The 26,187-nt window shown below is 45.8% G+C and overlaps 1 gene segment (V, D, J or C); it reads left to right on the forward strand.

The window, feature by feature from the left end:
- LOC132339013 (T-cell receptor alpha chain constant-like) overlaps positions 1-17,657 on the forward strand; it is a 74,038-nt gene extending 56,381 nt beyond the window's left edge. Inside the window, 4 exon segments of the C gene segment in view lie at positions 11,890-12,153; positions 13,411-13,458; positions 16,154-16,263; positions 16,706-17,657. Coding sequence covers positions 11,890-12,153; positions 13,411-13,458; positions 16,154-16,263; positions 16,706-16,711 — 428 coding nt within the window.
- The last annotated feature ends 8,530 nt before the right edge of the window (positions 17,658-26,187 follow it).

Genomic DNA, 26,187 nt, shown 5'->3' on the forward strand with positions numbered 1-26,187 from the left:
TCTGGGGAAGCCTTGCCATGGCTGGGACTTCTCTCTCATGGCTGCCCAAAATTGGGAAAGGCAAAGGGAGCTGCTGCTTTTCAGGAGGAGCTGGGGAACAGATGTTGCCTTGTGCAGGGAATGGAGCCTGGTGTGTCAGGAGGCTTTGCTGGTGTCTGGATTTGCAGGTGCTTTGTGCTTGAGGTCAGGTGCAGGGCTGGCAGAGGAGTTTTTGCAATGAAATGTGTCAGGGTGTAAATGTGGCAGCCAGAGTCATTTTTGGCAAGGGGACAGTGCTTTCAGTCCTGCCAGGTGAGCAAGCCCTTGGCCTGGGAGGGGGAATTGCTTCATTTCTCTCTTGCCCTTGGCTGTCTGGAGGGGCAGAGCTTTGGGAAGCACAATGTTTGCAGCCCTGCCATGGCCCAGCTGTCCCCTGGGTTTGGGTTTCCCACATGGGCCAAAATTGGGACTGGGAGGATGTCTTTGGACACTCCCTGCTAAATTTCATGGTTTAGGGGTGAACATGGCACTGCTGGGGTCTGGGCTGGACTTCATGGTCTTGGAGGGCTTTTCCAACCTGAACAATTCCAGGTTGCTAAGATTCCAAGTGTGAATCATTACACCATGAAGTACAGCCTGCAAAGGAGGGTGGACACTGCAAGAAGAGAGAGCAGAGATGTGACACAGTGTTTGCAGCCCTGCCATGGCCCAGCTGTCCCTTGCATTTGGGTTTCCCACATGGGCCCTGCCCTCTGCTCTGTTCCAGAGCCTTTTTCCAGGGGACTCTGGTGCCTGGGAGCATTTCCTGCAGGAGGATTTGCTCTTCAGACAATGAGCTGTGGGCATGGCAATGCCATGCTGATAGTGCATCAGCCCAAAGGAGCAGAGGGGAGGTCTGGAAGAGAGAGACAGATGGATAATTTGTGCTCAGAGCTTGTGTGTGCCTGGGGAAGGGCCAGCTCTGGGTTCTGTCACTGCTCTGGGACAGCAGCTCCAGCCCCCTGTGGCCAGGGCAGGGGCTCAGAGCCTGAGTGCTGCAATCTCTGCCCCAAAAATTCTGTCCTGGGGCTGGGCAAGGCAAGGAATGGCCCAGCAGGAATGCAGAGCCAGACTTATCTGCCTTTCTCCCTTGTCATTGTCTGTCTTGTAGAAAGGGCAAAAAAATCCATGCGACATGGATAATAATTGCAACATTTCCTGTTTTATACACAACAGAGGATTGTATCTTTTGAAGTCACAGAATGGTAGAAATTAGAAATGGAAAAGCTCATCCAGTCAACTTTGCTCACAGTGTAAAACCCAGCCATACAAAGCATCTTTCAGGCCTTTATCTGATTTCATTTTGAGTACTCAATGTAATGTGCCTTTTATCTCTTGCCATTGGAAACTATCTTTAGTGGTTTGTGTGCTGTGGATGTGGAAGGTTTTCCTTGCAGTGCTGGAACACCTCTGGCACTGCCAAGATGCCTCCTGGAGCTGGGATCTGGGCTGCTGGCAAGGAGCCCTGTGCCAGGGACCCTGCTCCAGGCTGGCTTCAGGGGTTCTTCCCTTCCCTCTGCCATTGCAGGGCAAGCAGCCTTTGGGGCAGGGATCCCAAACTGGTCCCTGGGAACTGAGGGGGAGCTTCTTCCCATCTCTGCCAGGTTTGGTGACCCCAATCCCGTGCAGTTCTCCCCAGGGATTGGAGCAGGGAATGGGGTCTGGGCAAAGAGAGGCCAGAGGAGATCTCTGGAAATGTGTGTGGGTGCTCAGAGCCCTTGGCAGGAGCAGCCCCAGGGCTGAGGGGGTCCCAGCCCATTTTGTAACGAGCTCTCACACTGTGTGACCCTTGCAAACTGGGGAAAACCAGTCTGGGGGAGTTGAACCAGACTTCTCATTGTCCCAGGTGAGTTGTCTCCCCTCTGAGCCAAGGGGGACCCAACAATGTTGACCTTGACACAGACAATGTTGAGCTGCTCCAGGAGCAGTGCAGTGGGTTTGTGGAGAAATTTGGGCTGCTTTTAGTGTTCTGAGGAAAGAAGTGGGAGACTTTGTGCTTAAGCAGTGTGCTCTGGAAATGTGTCTGTGCTGGGGAAAAGAATTATTGGAACAGTGACTACATGAAAGTGAAATGCAAGAGCAGGGATGTGTGAGACTAAATAGGATTTCTGAGAATTGGGACACTGATCCCGGTGGAAAACTTCAGCCCACTCAAAACCAGGGGTGATGTTTGCAATGGAGGAGCCAAATGCAGCTCAGGCTGTTGCAGCAGCTCTAGCAGTGATCTCTGGGTTACTGCTGGAGCTGCAGAACTGGAGCCAAACCCAGAGAGAAATGGGAATGACACAAGCTGTGGATGTTACCTGCTAGTTGTGGGGATGGGGAGGATGTGCTTGGACACTCCTTGCTCAATTCCATGGTTTAAGGGTGAACATGGCACTGCTGGGGTATGGGTTGGACTTCATGGTCTTGGAGGGCTTTTCCAACCTTGTGGAGGTGTTCCCAGGGGTCCCAGGACGAGGGAAAAGATGAGAACCTTGACTTCATGTTTCAGAAGGCTGATTTATTATTTTATTATATATATTATATTAAAAGAAAATTATATACTAAAATTATACTAAAGAATAGAAGAAAGGATTTCATCAGAAGGCTGGAAAGGAAAAGGAATGGAATGATAATAAAATCTTGTGACTGACCAGAGAGTCTGAGACAGCTGGACTGGGATTGGCCATTAATTAAAAACAACCACATGAGACCAATCAAAGATGCTCCTGTTGCATTCCACAGCAGCAGATAATCATTGTTTACATTTCCTTTCTGAGGCCTCTCAGCTTCTCAGGAGAAAAAGTCCTAACAAAAGGATTTTTCAGAAAATGTGTCTGTGACACAACCTGAGCAATTTTGCTTGAGGTCAGGTGCAGGGCTGGCAGAGGAGTTTTTGCAATGAAATGTGTCAGGGTGTAAATGTGGCAGCCAGAGTCATTTTTGGCAAGGGGACAGTGCTTTCAGTCCTGCCAGGTGAGCAAGCCCTTGGCCTGGGAGGGGGAATTGCTTCATTTCTCTCTTGCCCTTGGCTGTCTGGAGAGGCAGAGCTTTGGGAAGCACAATGTTTGCAGGCCTGCCATGGCCCAGCTGTCCCCTGGGTTTGGGTTTCCCACATGGGCCAAAATTGGGACTGGGAGGATGCCTTTGGACACTCCCTGCTAAATTTCATGGTTTAGGGGTGAACATGGCACTGCTGGGGTCTGGGCTGGACTTCATGGTCTTGGAGGGCTTTTCCAACCTGAACAATTCCAGGTTGCTAAGATTCCAAGTGTGAATCATTACACCATGAAGTACAGCCTGCAAAGGAGGGTGGACACTGCAAGAAGAGAGAGCAGAGATGTGACACAGTGTTTGCAGCCCTGCCATGGCCCAGCTGTCCCTTGCATTTGGGTTTCCCACATGGGCCCTGCCCTCTGCTCTGTTCCAGAGCCTTTTTCCAGGGGACTCTGGTGCCTGGGAGCATTTCCTGCAGGAGGATTTGCTCTTCAGACAATGAGCTGTGGGCATGGCAATGCCATGCTGATAGTGCATCAGCCCAAAGGAGCAGAGGGGAGGTCTGGAAGAGAGAGACAGATGGATAATTTGTGCTCAGAGCTTGTGTGTGCCTGGGGAAGGGCCAGCTCTGGGTTCTGTCACTGCTCTGGGACAGCAGCTCCAGCCCCCTGTGGCCAGGGCAGGGGCTCAGAGCCTGTGTGCTGCAATCTCTGCCCCAAAAATTCTGTCCTGGGGCTGGGCAAGGCAAGGAATGGCCCAGCAGGAATGCAGAGCCAGACTTATCTGCCTTTCTCCCTTGTCATTGTCTGTCTTGTAGAAAGGGCAAAAAAATCCATGCGACATGGATAATAATTGCAACATTTCCTGTTTTATACACAACAGAGGATTGTATCTTTTGAAGTCACAGAATGGTAGAAATTAGAAATGGAAAAGCTCATCCAGCCAACTTTGCTCACAGTGTAAAACCCAGCCATACAAAGCATCTTTCAGGCCTTTATCTGATTTCATTTTGAGTACTCAATGCAATGTGCCTTTTATCTCTTGCCATTGGAAACTATCTTTAGTGGTTTGTGTGCTGTGGATGTGGAAGGTTTTCCTTGCAGTGCTGGAACACCTCTGGCACTGCCAAGATGCCTCCTGGAGCTGGGATCTGGGCTGCTGGCAAGGAGCCCTGTGCCAGGGACCCTGCCCCAGGCTGGCTCCAGGGGTTCTTCCCTTCCCTCTGCCATTGCAGGGCAAGCAGCCTTTGGGGCAGGGATCCCAAACTGGTCCCTGGGAACTGAGGGGGAGCTTCTTCCCATCTCTGCCAGGTTTGGTGACCCCAATCCTGTACAGTTCTCCCCAGGGACTGGAGCAGGGAATGGGGTCTGGGCAAAGAGAGGCCAGAGGAGATCTCTGGAAATGTGTGTGGGTGCTCAGAGCCCTTGGCAGGAGCAGCCCCAGGGCTGAGGGGGTCCCAGCCCATTTTGTAACGAGCTCTCACACTGTGTGACCCTTGCAAACTGGGGAAAACCAGTCTGGGGGAGTGGAACCAGACTTCTCATTGTCCCAGGTGAGTTGTCTCCCCTCTGAGCCAAGGGGGACCCAACAATGTTGACCTTGACACAGACAATGTTGAGCTGCTCCAGGAGCAGTGCAGTGGGTTTGTGGAGAAATTTGGGCTGCTTTTAGTGTTCTGAGGAAAGAAGTGGGAGACTTTGTGCTTAAGCAGTGTGCTCTGGAAATGTGTCTGTGCTGGGGAAAAGAATTATTGGAACAGTGACTACATGAAAGTGAAATGCAAGAGCAGGGATGTGTGAGACTAAATAGGATTTCTGAGAATTGGGACACTGATCCCGGTGGAAAACTTCAGCCCACTCAAAACCAGGGGTGATGTTTGCAATGGAGGAGCCAAATGCAGCTCAGGCTGTTGCAGCAGCTCTAGCAGTGATCTCTGGGTTACTGCTGGAGCTGCAGAACTGGAGCCAAACCCAGAGAGAGAAATGGGAATGACACAAGCTGTGGATGTTACCTGCTAGTTGTGGGGATGGGGAGGATGTGCTTGGACACTCCTTGCTCAATTCCATGGTTTAAGGGTGAACATGGAACTGCTGGGGTATGGGTTGGACTTCATGGTCTTGGAGGGCTTTTCCAACCTTGTGGGGGTGTTCCCAGGGGTCCCAGGACGAGGGAAAAGATGAGAACCTTGACTCCATGTTTCAGAAGGCTGATTTATTATTTTATTATATATATTATATTAAAAGAAAATTATATACTAAAATTATACTAAAGAATAGAAGAAAGGATTTCATCAGAAGGCTGGAAAGGAAAGGAATGGAATGATAATAAAATCTTGTGACTGACCAGAGAGTCTGAGACAGCTGGACTGGGATTGGCCATTAATTAAAAACAACCACATGAGACCAATCAAAGATGCTCCTGTTGCATCCCACAGCAGCAGATCAATCTTGTTTACATTTCCTTTCTGAGGCCTCTCAGCTTCCCAGGAGAAAAAATCCTAACAAAAGGATTTTTCAGAAAATGTGTCTGTGACACAACCTGAACAATTTTGCTTGAGGTCAGGTGCAGGGCTGGCAGAGGAGTTTTTGCAATGAAATGTGTCAGGGTGTAAATGTGGCAGCCAGAGTCATTTTTGGCAAGGGGACAGTGCTTTCAGTCCTGCCAGGTGAGCAAGCCCTTGGCCTGGGAGGGGGAATTGCTTCATTTCTCTCTTGCCCTTGGCTGTCTGGAGGGGCAGAGCTTTGGGAAGCACAATGTTTGCAGCCCTGCCATGGCCCAGCTGTCCCCTGGGTTTGGGTTTCCCACATGGGCCAAAATTGGGACTGGGAGGATCAGTCCCAAAGACTGAGTGTCTTTGGACACTCCCTGCTAAATTTCATGGTTTAGGGGTGAACATGGCACTGCTGGGGTCTGGGCTGGACTTCATGGTCTTGGAGGGCTTTTCCAACCTGAACAATTCCAGGTTGCTAAGATTCCAAGTGTGAATCATTACACCATGAAGTGCAGCCTGCAAAGGAGGGTGGACACTGCAAGAAGAGAGAGCAGACATGTGACACAGCTTGGTGGGACTCAACAGCAGTAGTTAGGAGGCTCCAAGCACAGCCTGGGAGGTTGTGTGTGCACACAGGGATGGACACAGGTGCTGCTGCTGCCTGGAGAGAGAGGACAGAACACATCTGATGGACACGGATGATGAATTAAGCAGGCAGAGGAATGGGGCTGAAGGAAGGGCTGATTTATGCTGAAGTGAGAGAGGTTCACCAGTAATGGTCAACATTACTGGATCACCAACCAGTAATGTTGGTGAGTGTGTGCTGGAGGGTAGGAGGGCTCTGCAGAGGGATCTGGACAGGCTGGATAGATGAGCTGAGTCCAACAAGGTGAAGTTTTGATTAAAATGCATTCTATACTTTTCTTTGCTGAGCATCTTCATACAGAAGAACCAATCTCTACCTTAACTATTATCTATGGCCTATCATAACTACTATAATCACTATATTCATGTTACTGTTCTCCAGTCACTCACAGTCTGTACATTACAGTTTAAGCCAGAAGTTGTTTTTCAGTTTTCTTGCAGTGGAAAATTCTGAGACCTTTTTTCTACTTGCAACATCAGCAGGCTTGTTTGCCTGTGCTCTCTTTCTGCTTGGTAAAAACATCTTCTTGTTTGGGGTGGGTTTATCCTTTGCTCTAAGCCATAAAACCCCCTTCTAACTACCACACCCTTTGCCTCCTTGGTTATCCAGCAAGACTGGCTCAGCAATTCTTTTCTTCTATATCAAAACTTGCTTTCATTTCTTTTCTTCTTCAGACTCTACATTCCAAAATCTTTCTGCCAAGCATACATAGCTGTGAGACTTTCGTGTCAAACTTTCATCCTTCCCAACAGTTTAACAAGGCCAGGTTGTGGGTCCTCACTTTGGCCACAACAACCCCTGCAGTGCCACAGGCTGGGGACAGAGTGGCTGGACAGTGGCCAGGCAGAAAGGGACCTGCAGGGACTGATGGACAGCAGGCTGGACATGAGCCAGCAGCGTGCCCAGGTGGGCAAGAAGGCCAATGGCTCCTGGCCTGGCTCAGGAATGGTGTGGCCAGCAGGAGCAGGGCAGTGATTCCTCCCCTGAGCTGGGCACTGGTTGGGCAGCACCTCGAGTGCTGTGTCCAGTTCTGGGCCCCCAATTTAGGAAGGACATGGAGGGGCTGGAGCGTGTGCAGAGAAGGGCAACAAGGCTGGGGAGGACTCTGGAGCACAAATCCTGTGAGGGACACATGTTTGTTTATCCTGGAGAAGAGGGGGCTCAGGGGAGACCTCACTCTCCACAACCCCCTGACAGGAGGGTGCAGCCAGGTGGGATGGGGCTCTGCTCCCAGGTGACCACAGGAGAGGACACAGCCTTCAGCTGCACCAGGAGAAGTTCAGGTTGGACATCAGCAAAAAATTCTTCACTGAAAGAGTGATTGGGCACTGGAATTGTCTGCCCAGGGAGGGGCAGCCACCATTCCTGGAGGGTTTAACAAAGCCTGGATGGGCACCAAGTGCCAGCGTTTAGTTCATGAGGAGGTGTTGGGTCATAGGCTGGATTTGATGATCTTAAAAGGTCTTTTCCAACCTAATTTATTCTGTGAGCTGCTTCCAACAAACCTTGCCATGTTCTCCAGCCTTCACCCAGCCCACACCCATCCCAGGGCACCATTTTGCAAAGGGCTGTGTCACGGTGTAATTCTGGGACTTATGGCAAGCTTACCTTTGGAGCTGGAACCAAACTGGTGGTTTCTCCAGGTAGGTCTGAATCCAGGTAGAATTCAGGTAGAATAAGTTCTTCTTCCAGCTCACAAGTTATTTTGCCTATTTTGCCACCCCACAATATTTCAGCAACAGGACAATGAATTTTCAGTTGGTGTTAGTGTTTTCCATGGCTGCAAGGATATTCTCCCCTCTCTGTTCCTGAGAATGAACATGGCAGAGGTTTTACAAGTGCAAGAGGATTTGTCTTGGAAATTCAACAGGATTTGGGCTCCTACATCAGCCTCCTCCAGCAGAGGAGAAGTGAAATGGGGAGGGCCAGCACAGACCAGCAAAATGCAGAGGGGTGAAACTGGTTTCATAAAGCTGAAGGAGGTAAAAAGGACTTTTCTTGTATGTGGATAGAAATAGTTGGAGATAAGCAGACTCATAACTGTGTGTGGACACAAAAAATGCACATTTTGGGTCAGTGCTGTGGAGATCCTTGAGCTGTAACTGTGGGGGTGGGTTTCTGTTTGTAAACAGAATGCAAAGAGAATAAAATGATATAAACCCAAGGCAGTCAGGGAGCTCAGGGGTGACCCCAAGTTGATGTCACAGCCAGCTTGTGTTGATTTTCCTTGTCCTACAACATCCAGGTGGAGCTTAGAGCACATTAGGAGTGAGTGGAACTGGTGGGGAGCAACGTGACCAACCTCAAAATTGAGGGTGGGAGAAATATTTGGATAGAGGGGAAATTGGGCAAGAAGCCAAGTTAATTACTGAATGGCTTTGGTGGAAGGATGGAAAGGTGACCCTTACCTCAAAATTTTTTTTCTGAAGAAAAAAGGATGGATAGAAATGTGTGCTTTGACTGTTGCTGCCACAAATGCATGAAAAAAAAAATTCCCCCAAAATCCTACACCTCTTCTCTTTGAAACCCTGTGTAAAAGGGAAAGAAAGTAACACCTGCCAAGATATCGATATTTGTTGTAAATTATCAAATTTTCCAAATGTCTTTAAAATATATTTAGGATTGTTTAATATCTAAATTGAGTGAGTTTTCACCTGAGAAGTAATGTTTCCATTTCTTAAAATAGTAGTGATTCTTAAGATAATTTCAACATGAATTATTTTGAAAGTTTAAAAATCAACAACATAGGGGAAAAATTCCTTTTGGAAAACTCTGAAGAAAATAATTTTATTTTAAATTACCTCCCTGACCCTCTTCAAAAACATCTGAGAGAAATGTGAATCTCAAGTTTATAGGAGCCATCAGCAAGCTAAAGGAGCTATAAATCAGAGCTCTGAGTTCATGTAGGTGTCTCCAGATGTACCATTATGGTAAATTTACCATGGATTTACCATTCTTTCTTCTGTGTGCAGCTGCTCCAGATCTTGCTCTGGTTCCACTGGAGGAATGTTCCTAACACATCCTGAAACCTTAGGGTTCAGGGGTAGAATGAGCAATGACATTGCTCAAATAAATTTCACACCAAAAAGAGCTTTCTACTCAAAAACTAAATGGCAACTTTATTTAATCACTCTTAACTAATTCAGAGGGCAAATCCAAGAGAATGGCATGATGGAGGTTTCACTGCACCATCAGTCCCTAGAGGAGCTGTGCAGTAAAATCAATAAATAAATTTAAATAAATAAACAAAATTTTGTAAAAAAATTAATTTTACTTTTTTTTTGTAAATAAATTAATTTTTGAGAGAGGAATCTGACTGGCAGAATAAATAAAGGAGGACTAAGATGGAGAATAGAAGTTGTGGTGCAGGTGGCTTTCTGGAAACAGTGGGACAAATATGATTGAGGGGAAAATGAAGGAGAGTGTGTTTGGGAGTGCAAAATGCAAAATACACCTGAAGAGAAAGTCAATAGGTGGAAAAGTCCCAGGTAAATGGATCTGTGTGTTCACAGAGATAACCAGGATTTTTTTGGTGGAGTATTTAATTGCTGAAGGCTCCATTCAGAGCTGCTCTGGATATTGTAGAGACCTGTGATATTGTGTAGCTCTGGGAGTAATTACAAATTCACATTTGGATCTGGGACGAGACTTCTGGTTTTGCCAGGTACATTTACCCTGATTTTTTACTAATTTGCAAGTTAGTTAATGCACACCAAGATCTGGGGAATGGCAGCTGTCAAGGGCATTGCAGCCCACCTCTCCTCGGGCACCATCTAAACCTCAGGAGAACATTGCTATGATGTCCTCTGCTGCTCCTTTCAACAACCTTAACAAAATATTTGGGGGGTCAGAAGGAGCAATTCTGCCTGTCTAATCCACTCTCTGACAGGTGACTGAGATGGATTGACCCAGCTGTGTGACATTTCAAAACAAAAAGACTTCAAGTGGCTGCTCATGAGCCTCCCGAGAACCTTTGTCATTTTCACACCCTGCTCTTCCACCTGGAAGACATCCCTCAGTAAAGATGAAATTGGGGCAGCATGGAAAGCTGAGAGCATCATTATTTACTTCTCACTTTCCTGTAAATAGAGGTGATAAATAGAGGTGATAAATAAACAGCATCTCCAGCACAGGCACCAGCTCATCAAGCCAGAATAACAGGTCACAGGGCTGTGGTTAAAGTAGATGTTTTTTACCAAAATTTACCTCAAACCTTCATGGGCAAACAAACCAAGGAGCTTACAGGAACTGCAGCACCAGAGCAGAGGCAGCCACCACTCTGAGTAAGAACAGGAAACTAATATTTTGCAAAACTGCTGAAGCTTCCTGTGAAAAACAGACTTTGTTGTTTTATGTGTTCAAGATCAAAGCACCGATTGGAAAGGAGAAAAACACCCTAATTTGGAGTGAGGTAGATATTTATCTCTTCAGAAAGCACAGTACTGGTCATGAGAGAGAAAGAGAGCAGCTTGACAAATTCCTCCTCTTCTCTTTCATTTCCATGTACCCCACGGCAGTGATCTACCCTGGCTCATCTGTATTTTATACAGGGATATAAATATACATTTGTATTTTATACAGGGATATAAATATATATATGTATTTTATACACATATATAAATATATATATGTATTTTATGCAGGGATATAAATATACATTTGTATTTTATACAGGGATATAAATATACATCTGCATTTTATACAGGGATATAAATATACATCTGCATTTTATGCAGGGATATAAATATACATCTGCATTTTATGAAGGGATATAAATATACGTGTGCATTTTATACAGGGATATAAATATACGTGTGCATTTTATACAGGGATATAAATATACATCTGTATTTTATGCAGGGATATAAATATACATCTGCATTTTATGCAGGGATATAATTATACATCTGCATTTTATGCAGGGATATAAATATACATCTGTATTTTATACAGGGATATAAATATACATCTGCATTTTATGCAGGGATCTATCATCAAGCTTTTTAGCAGCTCCTGCCTTCCTCTCCCTGACGAACAGTCACTATTTCCAAACACCAGCTGGGAGCAGGGGAGGTGAGGGGGTCCCAGCAGACATCAGCCTGGGATGATTTTGGGCCATGATTTAGACTGTCACCACGGCCTGGTGAGTTGTCCCCAGGAGGAATGGCTGGGTTGGGTATGGACATGCAGCTGTGGATGTCCACCAGCCTTTTCAGATGCTCCAGGGATTCTGCCTGGCCTCTCACCCAACAGAAGCAGCTTCTGCATCATCTGCTGTAGCTGCTTTGGCTTTCTAAAGGTGTCCTGGCACAAAATCCCAGTGATCAGGCAGCTTCCCACTGGAATAATGGAGAATCTCCAGCTCAGGTGCTTTCTCCAGTTGTCTTTCCAAACCAAAACAGTCACACACATCCCTGGGTGCACCCAGGCCATGGTGACAGAGTCCAGTGGGTTGTCCCCAGCAGGAATGGCAGTTTAGGTATGGACATGCAGCTGTGGATGTCCACCAGCCTTTCCAGAATCTCCAGGGATTCTGCCTGGCCTCTCTGTCTCTCCCACACAACAGAAGAAGCTTCTGCATCATCTGCTGTAGATGTTTGAACACCTCTAAAGGTGTCCTGGCACAAAATCCCAGTGATCAGGCAGCTTCCCACTGGAATAATGGAGAATTCTGCATTTCCAAGTGGCTGTGTGTAAGACTGTAGGAACTATGGATGTGTAATCTGACCTAAATCTTCTTTTCTCCTCTTTGCAGAAGTTACTCCATCTCCCTCAGTCTACAGGCTGACCTCCAAAGATGCCCAGGGTCTGGAAATGTGCCTCATCACAGATTACTCCCCCGAGAAGCTCACTCTGAGCTCAGCTGAGCAGCACACCTCTGCTGTGGTGGGGGTTGCCACTGCAGAGAGCAGCGAGGAGTCCAGCTACCTGTCCACCTACTGGGCCAGGAGGGACCAGCTGCACTGTGCTGCCAGCCACGAGGGCTTTGGAGAGCTGGAGGGAGAGGACCCTGAGAGTGGTAAGGGCATTTCTGGGGCTGGGAGCAGGGCTGGGGGTGCTCTGGGTGTGAGCAGGGCTGCCAGCCCTGCAGCAGTGCTCCACTGTGCTCCCACAGGACAGAGGAATGTTGCTTTGTTGCCTCTGTTTTCTTGTCAGATTAATCCCTTTTCTGACCCAGAGATGGGTAACTGAGAGGTGCTTTAAAAGCTTTTATTCCATTTTCAGTCTCCTGTGAAGGGTGAGACAATACAGATGTTATAATTCATGCCATCACAATCAGAAGCCAATTATTTCCTAATTACAATACACTCTAAGTGTTTATTGGCCTGTCAGCTTTTGCCACCCCATGCTGTAAAGGCCTTAAAGCAAATCATCTGAAATTACCTCCTGTGAGTCTTACTACAATAAATCTTTCATAGCTCTATTTCTGTAAAGTATCCAGTCTTGTTTGTAAGGCCACCTTTTGAGACTTGTTTGGAGAATTTTCTATCAATTCATTTCCCACACTGTCAGTCTCTGGCAAGCAACAGATCCTTCTCCCAAGAAACAGTATTGCTTATTCTCTCAAGGCTGAATTGGGACTTTTCAGCCTGGAAAAGGGAAACATTATAAGCATTTCTTGGCCTATCAGCTTTAGCCACCCCATGCTGTAAATGCCTTAAATCCAATCATCTAAAACTCCCCTTTGTGGGTCCCACTACAATGCATCTTTCATGGTTCTATTTCTCTTAAGTATCTAATCTTATTTACAAACCATCCTTTGAAACTTGTTTCTGGTTCCATTTCTCTCCCAACAATGTCTGTCCTGTTCCATGGCATTTCCAATCAGCTTTTCTCCTCTCCAGGTTTGCACACAGGTGCTCACTGTGTGAGCCTTCTGCCAGGCCTGGAGAATTCCCTACAAATCCATTTCCCACATTTCCCCCCTCTCTTGAACAGAAAAAAACTTTTTTGATGGTTTTGGTTTTTGTCTCTCCTTTGTTTATTGTCTCTCCTTCCTCCTTGGTGGGAACAGGACTAAGGATCAGCAGATGGCACAGTCATAGCAGAACACACTGTGGAGGGATAGAAAGCTTGAAATTCCTTTATCCAAAGGGACACTGAAGTTTCATTAGATCATGTTTTATGCTTATCCTGAAAAAAAAGAGAAAAGAATGTTTATGGGAGGGTTTGTTGGCCAGAAATCCTAATTTAGTCCTTCTAAGCAGAGATATTTTACAGACCTCTGAAGAAGTACATTTCTGTTATTAATCAAATTTCTTGTCACTCTCTGCAGGTGCCAGTGCTGTCTGTGTCACAGGGCTGTCCCTCCACTTCAGGACAGGTATGTAACACAACATTTTAGGAGAAAAGTTTGGCCTGACTAAAGTAAATGGATTCCTGTCACTGTTCAGTCAGAGATGACACTGAGTTGTATCAGAAGGCAAATGGCAAAATCCCATTTATTTGATCTTCTCCCCTTTTATAGCTGAGTTTGCTACAGGTGGACCTGATTGGTCATTTAATCAATACTGTGGAAACCCAGGGCACCCAGGGAATATTTCTCTCTCTGCTCTGGGGTGCCCTGACCCCCTGGGCAGCACTGACTTTGACCCTCATTCATGGAGAAAGTTTCCCAGAGTTCAAGATAGACTGGAACCCACAAAAGTGTGAAATAGATTATAGAGAGCAGGGTGGGTGTGTCACTTGGTGAGAAATTGAAGTTTTGGGATTTTCAGTGTGTTGTGGATGGAAGCAAGGTGGAGGGCACAGGGTTTGTCCTGGGTTTCTTCTTCATGCTGCTTCTTCCTTCTTCTCCATGGGTTTGTGTGGCATTTTGTAATTGGGCAGAAAAGTCCCCATTGCAGCTCTTTGGGATCAGTTATTGGGTTAAAAGGGAAAACAATCTAGGTGTCAGTTCTTAATTGGATAGTTTAGTCTTAAAAGCCCTTGGAACAAGAGATTGTTGGCCATTTTGGGCCTTCCAATGAAAAGCTGCCCAACTCACAGCAGTGAGACTGTTTTACTGATAAGAAATAATAAACACCTGAGTCTGAACACGAATGACTGCCTCAAGTGCCTTCAATCCAGACCCAAAAAAACCAATAAATACATTTCACATGATTGGCTAATTAACAAGACACTCATTTGTAAACAACCTTAATGAGGAAAACAGCCAAACAGATTGTTAAAAAACACCACCTGCAGATTGTTTAATATCTGGCTATCATTGCTTATCCCCAGCTCCCTAAAGCTCCCCAGGCTGATTCATGGGAAGGCTTCTCTGGCTTTCCTCTTCCCAAGTTTTTGCTGGTTTTCCCTGCTTGCAGAATTCTTTCTGAAGCAGCAAAAAAGACAGAAAATTTCCCCAGAAGGGCCCCCACAGGTTTTAACATCAAGGCTGAAAGTTGTGGTGCTCATGCAGCCTTGCTGATCCAAGCTGATAATTTTATGCACTGTAGTCATGCTCTTGCTCTGACTCACCACAGAGCTTAAAATCTTGAGAAAAACATCATTCTGCTGCCCAGCCCAGAGTGGCTCAGGGTCCTGCTATGAGTCAGCACTGCTGCATTTCAGCCTTCAGAGGAGCTGGGTTATTTTGGGTGCACAAACATCTCATGGAACAGCAGTTAGCAAGTGGTTTCTGTGCTCAGGGGTCACTGAAAGCTGGGCTGTGTTCATGCTCACAGTTTAGTCAGAGAGAGAGAAGCCAGATAAACATTCCCAGGAATTGTTCTGGGGAGTTTTGAGAAGGCTGAGAGAAAGAATTAAAACAATCTTGCAGCTGGTGTTTGGAACAGTTGTTTTCTCATAAGATGTTTACCAAAGGGGGTCCCCTTAATCAGCAAATGGTGTTGATTAAATGACCAATCAGGTCCACCTGTATCAGATGGTGTATAAAATAATGGGTTTCTAATGAAGAATATATAAAAGGAGGGGTTTCTAATAAAGTATAAAAGAATGGGTTTCTAATGGAGAATATATAAAAGGATGAGCTTCTAATAATGCATAAAAGAATGGGATTCTAATAATGTATAAAAGAATGGGCTTCTAAAAGAGAATGTGTAAAAGAAGGGGTTTCTAATGAAGAACATAGAAAAGAATGGGTTTCTAATAAAGAATGTATAAAATAATGGGTTTCTAATGAAGAATATATAAAAGAATGGACTTCTAATAATGTCTAAAAGAAGGGGTTTCTTGTGAAGAATATATAAAAGAATGAGTTCCTAATGAAGAATGTATAAAAGAATGGGTTTCTAATGAAGCATGTATGAGAGAATGGGTTTCTAATTTAGAATATGTAAGAGAAAGTGTTTCTGATAAACTCAGATTCAGCCTTCTGATGAGACCTGGGGTGTGGGTTGCTTCACTCCTGACTCAAATGTGGCAGGGCTGCAGCTCAGCCAGCTCTGCCCCAGCTCTCTGGGAGGGTCAGGGCAGGGCTCCACCCCGGGTTCTGCTGCTCTGCCCCTTCAGAGAGCACAGCCTGTGCCTGCCCTGCTCACAGAGCAGCTGTGCTCCTGCACATCTTTCCAAAACATTTCAGGAGGATACTCATCAGTAAAACACAATCAGCTCTCTGAGAGGTTCTCAATGTTAAACTTACAGTGAGTTTTTGCTGGCAGCTCCCTCCTTCTCCACAATAGATCAACATATTTTCAAATACTAATGACCTTGTAACTTCAGATTAATATAAAATTCAAATTAAATTGTGTTCTATGATTAAAATCAAAATTACCAGGCTTTCACCCTGCTCATCTTCAAAAAAATGTTGAGGAGGAAGGAGGGCTGCTCCAGCATCCTGGGTTCACAGTGCACAGTATTTAAAACCAGTTAGGTGGCTGGCAGAGTGGCATTTGGAAAATTAAGTGGTTATTGAATGGAAGAAATGAAAGTCTGAGTCCTACTCCCTATCTCATTTCCTGCCCTACCAGCATGACACAATGGAGCAACTTTGTTAAAAAGAGCTTTTAAGTCTGTGTGGGACAAGAGGATGTCTCAGTGCTCTTTTAACTCTCTTTTTCTGTTTTTTTTTCCAGATGAACACTTGAACACCCTGTCTTTGTCACAGCTGGGCCTCAAAATCATTTTAATGAAAGCGGTCATTTTTAATGTGCTGATGTCAGTGCTTGTGTGGAAGAAAAAAAAGGTGAGGATGCTTGGGGGGGGTGTCAGAAAACATCTGGATTGGTTCTTCTGCTGTGAATGCTCCTTCTCCCTGGAACAGCTGTTTTTGCAGGCAATCCAGTCTTCTTTTGTCTGCCAGCAGTAAAATCCCTCCCTTCCTCTGGCCATACCATTTTCACCCACCCCTCAAGTGCTCTTCATAAGGAAATATTTTTCCTTTCATGACATTTCTCCCTTCTATTTCTACATCCATCCCATCCCTTGCCTGCACTCATCTATCAGATTTCTCTCTCAACTGTCTCCAGCTGGGAAAGTTTGATGATTATTGACTTTAATATAAATTCTAATATATCAGCTTTTCCCAGTGTCTGTTTCCTCTCTTTCTCTTGCCTGGACACTTCAGCTCTGCAATTGTGCAGCTGTAACCCAAATAATGGTTTAACACATCTTTGTTTTTGTTACAGGACTGAGAGGAACCAGCTGGGGCAGTCCTGAAGTACCAAACCCATCAGCTTTGAGAGAGCATCGTGGGCAAGAGGGAGCTCAGGGAAATTCCTTGTGCAAGGGACATCCCCTGCTGCTCTTGCACATCACACCAGCCAATAGATTCTAAAGTGCTTTATTTGCATTGCTATAAAACTGCTCAAGATGAAACATTTCCAGCCTTCTGCCCTCCAGATGTCTGGGTCATTGACCACACTGTGCCTCTTTTGCACAATGCACACTTTGCTATAATTATGCATTGCCATTAAAATGACAGCTTCTGCCTGGAGCAGTGCTGTGTGTTAAAAACTGCAAGCTAAATATTATGATATTAATATGATATTAAATATCATCTGAATGGGAGTTTTGCCTATTTTGGTAGCTTTAGGGTATTCATATCTCAGGGTGCACCCCCAGAAATCTTTTCAGATGCAAATGAAACACTTGGAAAAGTGAAGGGAGGCTGACTCAGGATGCACTGTCCTGTCACCCTTTGCTAGATCACAGCAAGATATCCCATTTTTTCCCTAAAGGATGAGCTGCAGGTCTCCCAGAAGTCCCAAATTCAGTGAAATTTTCACTTCAATGTCACAAAAAAAAAAAAAAAAAAAAAAAAAAAAGGTCTATCTGACCATAACACCTACTTAATTTAAACCAGTTTAAGATTTGGCTTTATATTCAGTAAAAATACAAAAATACAAACCACTTTTGTTCTTTTTGTTTACTTCTAACAACCTGAGATCTCCCAAGTTCTTTTTGTACCAATTGCATAAAAATGTACTGAAATATTTACCTGTCCTTTCGTGCCCACCTTGGAACTGTGCTTGCCTGTGGCATCTGCATGCTGCTAATTCATGAACTGTCCTGGCACCCATGGGATGTCTTGGCATTTCTTTAGGCTGTTATCAAACAATTCTTACAAAAAATGAGAAACTTGTTTGTGTTTTGTATTTGCTGTTTGAGGCATTGCTTCTCCCTTCCAGCTGGGCTTTGGGGGGCAGGAGGGAAGGGATCCAGCATGGAGGGTGGGAACAAAGTCCTTTTGTAGGACATCTGTGCTGGGTGAGGACACTGGGGACAGAGAAGGGGCAGCCCCTCTGCCCCAAGGGCAGGCTGGGCTGGGTGGGGAGAACAAAATCATGGCTTGGACACACTCAGGGTGTGGTGGTGTTCCCAGGGGTCCCAGGATGAGGGAAGAGATGAGAACCTTGACTCCATGTTTCAGCAGGCTGATTTATTATTTTATGATATATATTAAAGAAAATGATATAACAAAACTACACTAAAAGAATAGAAGAAAGGATTGCATCAGAAGGCTGGAAAGGAAAGGAATGGAATGGGATGATAATAAAATCTTGTGACTGACCAGAGAGTCTGAGACAGCAGGACTGGGATTGGCCATTAATTAAAAACATGAGACCAATCAAAGATGCTCCTGTTGCATCCCACAGCAGCAGATAATTATTGTTTACATTTCCTTTCTGAGGCCTCTCAGCTTCTCAGGAGAAAAATCCTAACAAAAGGGTTTTTCATGAAACCTCATGGTGACACTCAGGGACTGGTCACAGGTCCCTGGAGGCAGCTTGGTGCTGCTGTGGGGTCCACAGGAGCCTGAGGTGTGCTGTCCCCCACTCCTGGGGGGCACCTGCTTCACAGTGATGACACCAATGGGCCCCCTTTGCCTCCAGGCTCTGTCTGTCCCTGGCAAGTCTGGAGGGGAAATGTTCTCCTTTTGTGACATCAATTTCTCCAACATTTTCTGATGCCTTTTGGGACTACCTAAAAGTAGACACCAGACAAAATCAAGGGAATAAAAAGTGGTTCTATTTATTGAAGGGCCTTCAGGTACATTTTAGGCAGATGAAGTTCCCCCATGTGCCACACCCAAAAATGGACCATGGGTCACAGGTTTTCACACTTTTAGAAGTTTGGTCCATTTGCATATTGGGGGTTGATCTTCCAATTACAGCTTCAGGTTCTGAAGTAATTTACCCCCAGTTTCCCCCCTCCACCGACTCACTTTTGTTTCCATCTCTGGGGCCTGAGGCAGTGAGGTGTCCTTGATTGCCAGGCCTGGAGAGGAATTTTGTCTGACCAGAATGGGAAAGCAGCAGCTCACACTGTGTGTGGAGTTTAGAGTTATACAGGAAAGAACTGCAGGATTACAAATACATGAAAAATATAAAAGCTAAAATCCTAAGGTGTCATACTTGAGACAGAGACAACACAAAGCAACACACTCCATTTTCAGAAGGCTTCAAACTGTTTTTATCATAGCCTGCATGCTTTTTGTGCATTCTTACAAAACTCATCATTTTACACTTTACTCATTGGTCACCAGAGACAAACACAGTGCTCATTGGAACAGGCAGTTCAGGTTTCTCTTATTTCTCCTTCTTTCTTTCTTGGTTTCTCTGTCAAGGACCTTGGCAGGAAATTCTTTCAGGGATCCTCTGATCAAACTCCTCTCTGGCTCACAGAAGTCATTGCAAAACCTCTTCCCCACTATGGCATCACCAGAGGTTCTTCTGTGGGGGAGAAATGGAAGTGTGCTCTGTCAGAAACCCACTCTCCCTGCAAAGCTGGAACCTTTCCTGTACCTCCCAGCAGTCCCCAGAGTGGCAGGAAAAGCCTCTCTGGACAGAGGGGTGGCTGTCCCTCCCCCAGCTGGGCTCAGCCTGCACAAGGAGCTGCTTTTGGAAAGGGTCACCATTCAAACACCTTTACCCAAAATCCCTGGTGCTTTCTGTGGGAGAGCCATGCCAGGATCTGACCCCACTCTGCTGAGCAGCAGCACAACAGAGCCTCCCTGGCTCCTGCCTTGGCCCTGCAGGTCCCTGGGCAGGTGAGCTGAGCTGTCACAGGGGGACAGAGCTACTGACCCTGCCTGACACAGAACAACTTTAAACCTTCCCTGTGGGTTGCCCTGATCATTTTACGGTGCAGATGTTCAGGGACTTGTTCTTGTCTCTGCCTTGACCCAAGCATCATTCTCATCTCCATCTCCATGGTTCCCTAGTGCTGGATTCCAGGCAGCTCTCAGAGCTACATTCCACTCATGATGAAATCTGCTGTGCCACTGGCAAACAGCCTGAATAAGCTGCCTAAACATATTTGAACTATTGCATTTCACAGATTTCCTACCAATTCACCTCATCCCAGAAACTTTCAGGGATGTGAAAGAAAACTTTCCATACTCATTTACCTTTAGCATCACATTTTAAAATTAAAATCCATAGTAATTTCGTTATGTTGCACTTCAAACTCACTCCTAGATGAAAGGGCAGGAGTTAAGGACTGTGCTGCTTCTGTTTCCACACCTGAGTCTTTCCTCTTCCAGGTTAATCTGACCCCAGGGACAGGATTTGCCAAGTGGGAGATGAGTTAAATATTCTGACTAAAATGGCTCCTGGCATGTGCCCTGCACAGCCCTGAATTTGCAAGGTCTGCTTCAAAGCCACTTTCAGATATCAGGCTGCCAATCTCCCACCACCACAACGTGCCCCCCCTTCCCTGCCTTTTCTTGTTTATTTCGAGCCACAAAAACCACAGAGCAAAGCAAAGCCAGCAAATAACCCAGCAGGACAGGAGGTGTGTCAAAAACACCAATCACTTGTTTTTGAAATTTTAAAAGTTTAATAGCAATAAAATGGTTATAAAAAGAGTAATATAATTAAAGTAATAGTAATTTGGACAGTTAGGATTTAGGACAATATGAGACAATAGAAACAAAGAGTTACAGACAGTCTGGGTACCTGTCTCTGGGCAAAATTAGCCCGAAAAAGGACCCACGTTAACAGAGGATTAACCCTTAAAAGCAACAGCCTGTTGCATATTCATACACCTCATCCATGGTGCATCAATTCCATTCAAACACAGGATTCTGTCTGGGCAGGATCAGCTTCTTCCTCTGAATCCTGAGGTGTCCTCAGGGCTGAGCAAGGCAGGAAGAAGTTCGTTTCTTCTGCTAAGGGAGCAATAAATTTTCTTTCTCTGAAAGATTTAGGTGTCCTGTGGCTGCTATCTGGTGTGAGTCCTTTCTTTAAAAAAGTATCCTACATAGCATAGTTTCTATTTTAACATTATGTTATAACCTGAAACTCTATTTAACACACTACTAAAAAAATCAATACAGCATCACTTTCTAACACAACACATCTAATATTCATTTTAATACTTGCCAAAAGCCAGTCATAAGGCACACATTTTTCACGGGGTGCAAAGGGGCTGCTGGCCCAGCTGGGGCAGGAAGAGGCCACAGCACAGGTTCCATGACGCCACAGTCGAGATCTGGGTCACCACTGGTGCTCGTCTGCAGCCCACCACAAAACCCACTTCCTCTGGAAAGTGCAGCACCAGGGGGTGGGGGTGGCACGTGGCAGGGAGGGGAGAGGCTGTGGAAAAGAACAGCAGACGTTAGACCACAAGCCAAAGTGGAATGAGGTTATGGGGTCTTCCCCTCACCACAGCCTGCACTTGGGGAGTTGTTTTGGGCACAGCAGGAAGGATTGAGCTATGAATAGAGTGGGGATGATGCCTCTGGTTTTAGCTTTTCTGGTTTTCAGTGGTACTTCTGTGGTAGTGTTGGAAACAGGAAAGTTATAATAAAAGGCAAAATTACAAACGTGAAAAATGTGTATTTTATGATTGGCTTTTGGCAAATATTAAAATGAATATTAGATGTGTTGTGTCAGAAAGTGATGCTGTATTAATTCTCTTAAGTAGTGTGTTAAATATAGTTTCAGGTTATAACAGAATGTTAAAATAGAAACTATGCTATGTAGGATACTTTTTTTAAAGAGAGGAATGACGTACTCACACCAGATAGCAGCCACAGGACACCTAAATCTTTCAGAGAATGAGAATTTATTGCTCCCTTAGCAGAAGAAACTAACTTCTTCCTGCCTTGCTCAGCCCTGAGGACACCTCAGGATACAGAGGAAGAAGCTGACCCTGCCCAGACAGAATCCTGTGTTTGAATGGAATTGATGCACCATGGATGGGGTGTATGAATATGCAACAGGCTGTTGCTTTTAAGGGTTAATCCTCTGTTAACGTGGGTCCTTTTTCAGGCTAATTTTGCCCAGAAAAGGTACCCAGACTGTAACTCTTTATTTCTATTGTCTCATATTGTCCTAAATTCTAATTGTCCAAATTATTATTACTCTAATCATATTACTATTTTTATAACCATTTTATTACTTTTAAACTTTTAAAATTTCAAAAACAAGTGATTGGTGTTTTTCACACAAAACTCTTTACAGAGAAAACCTGAGCCAGGGGCAAGAGGTTCTTGCTCCTGCTAAAACTCCCCACAAAAGCCATTAATTCCTTTGTTCTCTTCTTTTTCTAGTAAATTGCTCAGGCAGGACTTTTTGGCCTCTGTCCAACTGGGTATCCTTAAGTTTGAGGTGAAGTCCCCAAGGTCCTGTGAGGTGTCTTTTTACCCAACTGAGGAGAGAAACTTCTGGGCTTTTTCCTTTTTAAGGAGACAAAGGATAATTTAGTCACTCCTTCAACAGGGGACACATTCCTACACATGAGGGGATAAAAGGTTGGGCTGAAGAACAAGGAGGGCCAAGGTTTGAAGCCTCTGAAGTGCTGTGGTGTTACTCAGTAGGGCTGAAGCTTTCTGATGCTGTATGCTGATATTCTGTGTATCATGGCCATCTCAACTGTCTCATATGCTGTGCCAAGTCCCTGCCTGCTCTCCCGGCCCTGCTGCCATTGCAAACAACTCCAGGAGTGCTGGCACGAGTTCTTTGTCCCTGACACAGAGCCGGATGCATCATCCAGGACAGGGAAGATGTTGGGGTCTCTCCAGCTGGTCAGAGTGACCCCGAGAAAAGTTCGAAAGTCTCTTTTCCCAGCCCGGTGCTTGAAGAAGGAGTCAGGGCTCTTCATTTCTCGGTCTCAAGGTTGTTTATTGTATCTTATTTATAAAATTCTTTCTCCTGCCCAGCCGAGATCTGCTCAGCAGGACAGTCAGAGGCACTCTGCCTGCCCCCAAGGTGGTGTTATCTTTATATACTACAAACTACCTGTACAATATTTACAATTATTTTCCAATACCTATCACCTATGTTAGACAGTGAGCTTCTACTCTAGACCAATCTAAAAGTGCCAACATCACCAGTGAAGATGGAGGTAGAGAAGAAGAAGAAAAAGAAAGGCTAGACATGCCCACATCCCTCCATCTTGTCCCCAGAAACCCCTATACCAAAAATCCTAAAATCTACATTTACACCCTGTGAGTACTTTATTTTTACACTATTTAAACTGTCGTGGCTTTTATCTCTTCATGTAAAGGTGGCAATTTGCTCCATGGTTCGTAATCGAACCCACTGGTGTTCTGGGCTGTGTGCCAGGGTCTCTGAGCCCCCTGACAAGGGTCCTGGAAACTCCGGACTCCCAGAGGGATGTCCTGAGCTCCGACAGGAAAACCCTGACCCCTCACAGCCCATGTCAGGCAAGAGCTTTGGGAGCCCCAGTTTCAGACTTTTACAGGTTTAATGGCTGCAGCACAGCTGGAAGTGTTAAAAAGGTGATAAAGAGGAGGCAGAATAGAATTCTGCGAGGTTCTGAAGGCATCAGAGAGCCAAAGTTCCACCTCCTCAGGGCAGCACACAAACATTTCCATGCCATGGAGTACCAAGGCTCTCGAGGTTTTACCTCCCCAGCGTTTCAGCTGCAGAGAAAACCAGACAAGCACAAAGCAGCATCAGCATGGGCACAGAACCTGATGAAGGTTCTAGAGAGGCTGAACAGACTGGATCACTGGGCAAAGCTCCAGGACATGAGGTTCAGGTGCTGCTCCTGCACTGGGGTCTCAGCAGCTCCCTGCAGCTCCAGGCTGGGGGAGGAGTGGCTCAGGAGCTGCTCAGCAGGAAGGGACCCGGCAGTGCTGGCTGAGCTGGCTCCAGCTGTGAGCCAACAGTGAGCCCAAGCGGCCAAGGAGGCCAACAGCAGCCGGGCTTGTACCCAGAGCAGGGCAGTGATCACCCCTGTACTCGGTGCTGGTGAGGCTGCAGCTCCAGAGCTGCTCTCAGTTCTGGACCCCTCACTTTAAAAAGGGCTTTGAGGGGCTGGAGTGTGTCCAGTGAAGAGCTGTGGGGGTACCAGGTGTGGGTTTTTCTGGGTCTGGGTTAAAGGCACTTGAGACAGTCATTCGTGTTCAGACTCAGGTGTTTATTATTTCTTATCAGTAAAACAATTTCACTGCTGTGAGTTGGGCAGCTTTTCAGTAAAACAATTTCACTGCTGTGAGTTGGGCAGCTTTTCATTAGAAGGCACAAAATGGCCAACAATCTCTTGTTCCAAGGGCTTTTAAGACTAAACTATGCAATTAAAAACTGACACCTGGATTATTTCCCCTTTTAAACCAATAACTGATCCCAAAGAGTCCCCAGTGGGGACTTTTCTGCCCAATTACAAAATGCCACCCAAACCCATGGAGAAGGAGGAAGAAGCATGAAGAAGAAACCCAGGACAAACCCTGTGCCCTCCATCTTGCTTCCATCCACAACACACTGAAAATCCCAAAACCTCAATTTCTCACCCAGTGACACACCCACACTGCTCTCTATAATTCATTTCACACTTTTGTGGATTCCAGTCTATCTTGAACTCTGGGAAACTTTCTCCATGAATGTGGGTCAAAGTCAGTGCTGCCCAGGGGGTCAGGGCACCCCAGAGCAGACAGAGAAATATTCCCTGGGTGCCCTGGGTTTCCACAAAGAGCAACAAGGCTCTCAAAGGGACTAGAAAATATTTCTCTTCTGGGGGATGGTGGAGGGAGCTGGGGTTGTTCTGTGGAGGAGGCTCAGAGGGACTCACACCACACCTGTAGTGAGGTGGGGTCAGTCTCTTGTGCTGTGCCTGCAGTGACAGGACCTGGGAATGGCCTTGAGCTGAGCCAGGAGAGATTCAGACATTCAGACCAGAGCAGGGTGGTCAGGCCTTGGAAGGGCTGCCCAGGGAGATCCTGGAGCCACCACCCCTGGGGTGTGGCCACATTTCTCCTCCCAGAGGAAAGCAAGGCACAACTTCCCAAGGATATTTCCTTGGAATCACAGCGAGGAACCTCAGAGAAAAAAAAAACAATTCTTATCTCATTCTCTGCTCATGTGGAATGGCTTCTGGAGATTGTTTACCCAAGTGATCACTTGATTGGATTCTGGGGATGGTGTTTTGATTCATTGACCTGTTGGATCCATGTGTGGGTGTCAGGATTGTCTGCAGACAGGGCTTTTGAGCAGTTAGTTAGATAAGTATGCTGTAGTATAGTTATAGTATAATGTAATATAATATAGTTTGAATAAAGTGAGTGTCCAGCGTTCTAAAGCCTTGGAGTCAGATGCCAATCATTCCCAGAACATGGGGTCACCTGATTTTACCACACTGGCTGTTCAGGAGGTGCCAGGATCTGCTGCTAGGTGGTGAGGTTTGATTACAGTGGCACTGCTGGATGCATGGTTGGACTGTGGGGGGGACAGAATGTAAGAAAATAAAGATAATGCAGAAGGTAATCTCACCCCTGAAGAGTTGCAGCTGTACTAATTACCAAAGATTAGGAACAGGCCCGCCCTTAACAGGCCACAGCTGTGTCCAATGAGGATGGGTGCTTTAAAAGAGTGGGTTAGGTGGTTGAGAAGAGAGTTGGGAGTTTGTTGCCTGTGCTGTAAGGGAAAAGGAGTTAGTGCTGCAAGGAGCTGCCCGTGAGAAATCACCAGGAGGGTAAAGGAGCTTTGCAATAAGACAACAGGCCTGGACAGTCCTCCAGCCCTGATTCTGTGATTCTGGAAGGGGCAGCTCTTCCCCAGCCCAGAGCAGCTCCAGTAGCACCCCAAGGCCCTGCCAGCTGGGCAGTCCCTCCCAACATCCCTGTGTTTGTTAGCACATCAGAGTGCAGGCACACTGACATCACAGATCACCCTCAGTGAGCCTCTAAGTCCAGCTGGGACATCCAGGTTATAGAAATGTGCTTCTTGTTGACAGAGTGACAAAACTATCCTTTGTCCCCTTACAAAGGAAATAAGCTTAGAAGTTTTTCTCTTCAATTAGGTGAAAAGATATTTCATAGGACTTAGAGGACTTCACCTCAAACTAAAGGATAACTAATTGGAAAGAAGCCAAAAAGTTCCACCTGAGAAATTTACTAGAAAAAAAAGAGAACAAAGAAACTAATCACTTTTGTGAGGTGTTTTAGTAAGGGCAGGAGGGCCTCTTGCACTTGGCTCAGTTTTTCTCTGTAAGGAGTTTGTTGTTTTGCCTTTTATTAAAACCTTTTTGTTTCCAACACTACCACAGAAGCCATCCTGCTGATTTTATGCCTTTTAACGTAGCTGAGCTATGTTTGGTGTGAGATAGATCTCCAAGAGCTTATGAGACCTGGCTGGAGAAGACCCCTATTCCTCCAGGTGTGGCCCCCATGGCTCTGAGGGATGTGGGAGGCTCTGCAGGA

Source organism: Haemorhous mexicanus, chromosome 28 (assembly GCF_027477595.1).
Source record: "Haemorhous mexicanus isolate bHaeMex1 chromosome 28, bHaeMex1.pri, whole genome shotgun sequence".
NCBI classification, from domain to species: domain Eukaryota; kingdom Metazoa; phylum Chordata; class Aves; order Passeriformes; family Fringillidae; genus Haemorhous; species Haemorhous mexicanus.